The sequence below is a fragment of the Echinops telfairi genome, unplaced genomic scaffold (assembly GCF_000313985.2).
Source record: "Echinops telfairi isolate 266 unplaced genomic scaffold, ASM31398v2 ScPeMD7_8;HRSCAF=38, whole genome shotgun sequence".
Lineage (NCBI taxonomy): Eukaryota > Metazoa > Chordata > Mammalia > Afrosoricida > Tenrecidae > Echinops > Echinops telfairi.
Window position 1 is genome coordinate 10538909 of NW_022103905.1, and position 6026 is coordinate 10544934.

Genomic DNA, 6026 nt, shown 5'->3' on the forward strand with positions numbered 1-6026 from the left:
TCATCATTGTTACATCGCACCCTGACTGGCTCCTCTCCTCCCCGAGACCCCTCTGCAAGGGGATCTCCAGTGGTCTACTCATGAGCTTTGGATCTCCACTCCGCACTCCCCCCATCATTCACTATGGTAAGATTTTTTGTTCTGATGATGCCCCTGTCACTCTTGACGGGAGTAGAGAGCCCTAGCTGTCTCCCACAGAGCAGCTGTTGGCTTCAAACTGCCGACCTTGTATTTAGCAGCCCAATACATGACCACTTCATCACCCGAGCGCCTTAGATAACACATCAGATGCCCATTAGGAACTCTGCAGTATGCGCACTACTCAGAAGCTGAAGGCAGCGGCAGGTATTGGGGCAAGTTACCAAGCATTCTTCATCCAGTAAGTCCAAGATGCCCATCTTGGCTTCGATCAGGTCAATGACTGGCTGGTTGTCATAGAAATCTATCAGAGTCCAAGGGATATCTTCCTTCATATATTCTTCTTGTTCAAGTTTAAAGACATGCTGGAAGCCACCAGTTAATATGGAAAGGAAATAAAGAGTATTAATATGTGCTCCCAGAGAGGAAAACAGAAACATTTGGGAAAAGCAGACTGATGACTGTTTGGAATGTTTATTTCTTTGAGAAGACCCTGAAGTAGAGGCAACAGCCCTTGGACCACGAGCAACACTGCTGTTCTGAGGAGGGTGTAGCCCGGGCATTGCATGGGCCCAGAGTGGTCCTGTAGCCCCTTCCTGCCCAGGCCCCTGGGTAACAGCACACACTGCCTCTCTGGCTGGGAAGCAGCCGTGCTGGGGGGGGAGCCAGGTGACCTAAGAATGAGACTGTGAGACACCAACAACTGGATATCTCTGCTCACTTGTTCAGGGAGAGGCTTCCCAGAGGTCTTGGCTCAGGTCCCTCCTGGAGGATGAATGAGTTTGTCGGGGAGCCGGGGAGCGGGAAGCGTGGAGTAAAGCACTGTGTGGAGTGTGGAGGCTCAGCGAGTGTTTGATAACGGAATGAGCGGGTGTTAGGTAGAGACTACAGCCATGGACAGATGGACGGTGGCGGCATGGCACGGGACAGAGGTTAGATCGTGTAAGACCTTCGCTTCTTCCCTAGAGAATTCAGACACTGTGGCTGTTTCTGAGGGGCAGTGAGGCCTGGCCAACGGGTGTGAGGACCCACTGAAGCTGGCCAGCTTGGAGGCACACAGGGCAGTCAGTGATGGCTGCTCAGACACGGGCCAGCATGTAGGGAGGTTTCCTAAGCCGGGAAAAGCCACGGAGGCATCAGGGAGGGCTCTCCGGGGAAGCGGAATCTCTAAAGATAAGAGTTGTTAGCCTGGTGCTGAGGAAGGGAGGAGGCAAGCAAGGAATGTGAGCCTTCAGGCCACAGGTTAAGTCGTTTGATCGGGCTGCACACTAGGTCTTGTATCCAACGGTAGCAGGTGTGCATCTGAAGAGGAAACAGCAGCAGGCAAGTGGGAGAATAGGAAGGTGCAATTCCAAGCCATGGCCACAAGGTGGTGCAGTGACCCACATGCCTCTCCCCTGAAAACCCAGAGTTGAAGAAGGTATACTAAGTCCCCACCACCCCCACTGGCACCCCCCGAGAACTTTCAAGAAGGCAGAAAAGTCACTTACCAGGTTAAACTGCTGCTGCAATTTTTCATTCGCATAATTGATGCAAAACTGTTCAAAGCTGTTCACATCAAAGGTTTCAAAACTGGAATACAGTGAAAACACAATAGAACTTCAAGGACATTGGCACATGTCCACAGGCACATCTTTTTCAGACACACTGCAGAACTTAACGGCTTGCTGCATTTTCTGCAAGCTTTAAATACAGCTCAGGCTTTCTGGCTTTCACACACAGGCAGTCAGTTTCTAAATTGCCTTTTTCCAAGCAGCAGGAAGGAACACGGTGTGTATGCACCACCACCACGAGGCAGGCATTCTAAAAGGCCTGTCCCAAGGCGGTGTTCCATTTAATCCACACAAGACTGGCATTTTCAGCCTCACTTCATAGACGGGAGCATGTGGAACTCACTTAAGAAAGCCTGCCTCTCCTTTCCATACTGGATCCTAGTATCTGTCCCCTCCCCCATTTCTGGCCTCTTGAGTTTTGACTCCCCAGTGGGTACTCATAGTTTGTGGAGGAAACGGGCAGGGGTATTAATGCCCAGTGGATCCCACCCGACATAAGATAGGCACGTGCCAGCCTCTGAGCCCAGACTGCCAGTGAGTTGCCTGACCTACACACCAAGAGCCCAGGGGACCCGGGCAAGTGACAGAAGTGGACAGCAGGCTGGACCTAATAGAAGAGCATGTGGTGTGAGGCCTGAGCCAAACCCACGGCCCCAAGGGGCAGCTGCTCTCGGCTCCAGCCAGCTGAGACCAGGGGTTATCGCAGGCCAGAGAGAAGCCAGAGGTCTGGATTGGCCCATTCTGTAAGACATTACGTAGAGCAGGCAGCACCACCCCTCCACCCAGAAGTGGCCTGTGGAGTGCTTGTAGGTATTCGGTCCAGAGCTAAATTATCTTTTATGCACATCTCCTCCCTTTACTCGAAAGCCACCCTCCATGGAGAACTACTGGGTCTCCACTGGTACAGATGAGGGTTGGAGAAGCTGGCGGCCCTCTGAGAACCAACAGCTCAACAAGTGGTGCCGTAGATATTACTTGACCACAGGGCTGCCCCCCCCCCCATCCTGCTGGTTCCCGTGTGGTCCTGGGAGTCTTGGTTCACTTGACTGAGACCCTTTGGTTCAGGTTAGAAGACCAGGGCAGGGGTGGGCTGGACTGTCCTCTAGCTGGGAGCTGGAGCAGAACCCACTCAACACTGCAGGCCTTGGTGATCCAGAAGTCCAGAGGCCAGTCTGGTCATCTTAATAGGCCGGGTCTAGACCTGGGGAAGAGGCAAAAGACCCCCTCACCCCCCACCCCTCCCCCATGCTCCAAGACTACAGCAAGGCCCATGGGCAGGGTTTTCAGGAGCCAAAGTTATATAACCACCCGGGGAGATGAGCTTTAAGCCTTATACCATAGATGCACTTTAGCTTCTCCAACCAAATGAACTGCCATTGAATTGAATCGGATTCACTAAAAAAAGAAAAGTCAGCTTCATGTGAAAATGTTATAACTTTAGACTCTTGTCCCCTTGGCATCTCTAAGCTCGCCTGAGCTCTCTAGGGAGATGATCAGAGAAGTCTTTCTGCCGGGCCATTTGGGAGGGATGTAGGTGCTAGACACGTGGCACTCCCTTCAAACCAGTAAAACCCAAACTCACTATCACGGAGTTGAGGCCAAGAGTCTCATCGCGACCCTACAGGACAGGGTAGAATAGGTGAGTTTCGGAGACCATTAGCTCTTGACAGGAGTAGAAAAGCCCTTCAAAGTGCTGACCGTGGGGTTAGCATTCCGAGTAACCACTGTGCCACGGGGCTCCTATGCCCTCCATCCAGAGGGAGCCTGGTCTTTGGGTCACTGAGTGCCACTGCGTGCCGCCTAAAGTCCTCGGGAGTTTTTAAATTAATTTCGTTGCTGTTGTTGAGAATATAGGCAAAGCGGCAAGACATACACCGACTCAGCAGTTCCCGCAAGCCCGAGTCAGGGACGCAGGCTCAGTTCTCAGGATTGTAAAGTGTCTGCAGGGGCCGTGTTTGGCTTAAGACAGGGGCCGTGTTTGGCTTAAGATTTAAAGAGGAATTCGGGCGACCGTGCAGGCCAACTGCTTACAAAGGTCGGCCTTGAGCATCAGGCCTTTGAAGGACGACCCACACGGGGGTCAAATTGACAACAGCAACCTGAACGATCTGGTAGGAACTTGGTGGGGGCTGCACGGAGCCCCGTGGCATAGCGGTTATGGCGTTGGGCTGCCAACTCAACCTTTCGCAGTTTGAAACCACTAGCTTTCACCTCCCGTAAAGAGTTAGTCTCTGGAACTTACAGGAGCAGTCCTACCCTATCCTGTAGGTCTGCTATGAGTTGGCATCGACTCCATGGCTGCGGGTTGGTGTTTCTGGGAGTTTCACGGGGCTGGGAGTTTTAGGCGAACGGAGGAAGAACAACTCTGACAACGAGGGTGAACGTCGCCATACAGCCGGGGACAGGACTCCATAACTCCATAGAAACGGCTGGGTTGGCACTTGTCAACCACAAAGTAAACACGTTTTAAGCAGCAGCATGAAAAACCCCAGGTACTAACCAATGAAATTGGAGGTAGAACAGAAGCCCTAAACACATTCTTAGGCCAATTAACTGGGATGTCCCATGAAACCATGTACCCTGAACCATGAACCCAAAGCCCAAATCCTGTTTCGTTGTCCATAAGCGGCCTAAGTAGCTACAAGGAGCGACTGTTTTACAAAGTCATTTGACACACACAAAACTGCGGACTAGAGACTGATAGAACAACCATGTGTTCCCACCACGGTGAGAAAGATCTTTGGTCACTAAGACCATGGCCAATTAATCGTTTACTCGAACTGTTTTGACCGGCTACTCACATCCTTTTTTTTTTTTTAAGAACAAGACAAAGTAAATAATTTATGAGGCTATCCCAGAAATGTATTAGTATTTTATAACCGTTGACAGATACTGTTAATTGGGAGTCCTATGTATTTAACTTAAGAGCTAAACCAAACAAAGCGAGGTCCTGTCTCACATCAAACAGCCCTGGGAAAAGTTGGTTCTCTTCAGCTGGGTAAAGGTCAGCCCAGCACCTGACGCCCCTCCTCCATGCCTGCCTCCACCCTTCCCGGCAGGCAGGGCTCACCCCTCTGTCTGGGGCAGGAGGGGAGGTGGTGAGCTGCTTCTCGCCCACCCCAGTGGCGTGCCTTGCTGCCTTGTGTGGGGCCGCCTCACAGCTTGGCCCCTGAAAAACCAGGGTTGGCTGTGGGGAGGGGCTTGAGGGTGATTGTTAACAGAGGCTGGGTGCCGGTGGCTCCCTGGGGCCCTGTCCACGCTGGCCTGACTCCTCTTATTCGGGCCATTCTGGATGCACCCTCAGCAGACAATGAACTGGGCTCAGGGTTTGGAAAAGCAAGACGAAGCACAGAGAGGGGACGAACAGAAGGGCCTGTGAGAGCTGCGTCCACTAAGGTGGGCGGGGGTCGGGGCGGGGGAACCTTTTTGCTGCCCAGGGCCAATTGGATAGTTCTAGCATCATTTGGGGGCCACGTGAAATGAGCAACCTAAACTATCAGCTGCTGTGTTTGGTCAGGGGAGGAAGATGAAGCAGGCTACTGCTGTGATGAATTACAGTCTCGGAAACCCAGCGGGTCCTGTAGGATCACCTCGCCCTGGCCTAGACTTGAAGGCAGCGAGTGAGAAACCACAACAGAAACGGGTCGTTTCTGAGTTCTTCAATTTTTAATAAGTGTGTTAGATATTAAGGGGAAAAAAAGGGTCAAACATTTAGTCACCTCCCCCCACTGTGATGGCTGGAAATGCTTCTCTTTGGTGAGGGGTGTGATGTTGTTGGTATTGGTGATTTCTTGGGCCTTCTCCGGCCTGCAGGGTGGAAGTTCCTCACCCCTGCCCTCAGTATTGGAATGGCCTGCTCTCGGAGGAGGGCTGGTGCAGGTTTGAGGAGCAGATTTAGTTAGGGAAAGGGGGCCGGTGGAGAAAAGGCCAGTGGGTGGAGGGGTAAGCTCTGCGCCTGTGGGCATGTGGGCTTGGACCGGGGCCCAGGCACCGGGACTGTCGGCTCTGCTGGGGAGGGGAAAAGGTACACTTCCCCCTTGAGGCTCGCTGCCCTGCACCTCAGGGACAGTGCGGGGACCTCAGAGCGGAGGGTGCGCCACACCATGGTCTCTCACCCGCAGCGTGGCCTTGGGCCAGTGTCTGGGCCCAGGCTGTTTCAGCGGCACAAGGCCTGGAGACCAGGCAGCATGGTACCTGGTCGAGACCAAACTCTAGATGGGGCCTTATTTTCCATCACCTCAGCTCAGACGGCTACGGTGTCTGTTTGGGGGGGATTCCAAAAGGTTAAGTCTTGATAGATTTCCTTGAAGGGGTTGGAACGGCCGCAGGGGCTGA

The 6026-nt window shown here is 52.8% G+C and overlaps 1 protein-coding gene across 1 annotated transcript in view; it reads right to left on the reverse strand.

Annotated features, from left to right (window-relative positions):
- MYO5C (myosin VC) overlaps positions 1–6026 on the reverse strand; it is a 103203-nt gene that overhangs the window by 54686 nt on the left and 42491 nt on the right. Inside the window, exons 13-15 of the mRNA XM_045286468.1 lie at positions 4762–4769; positions 1629–1710; positions 363–503 (exon numbers count right to left, since the gene is read on the reverse strand). Of these exons, the coding sequence (XP_045142403.1) occupies positions 363–503; positions 1629–1710; positions 4762–4769 (231 nt within the window). The remainder of the gene's footprint in view (positions 1–362; positions 504–1628; positions 1711–4761; positions 4770–6026) is intronic.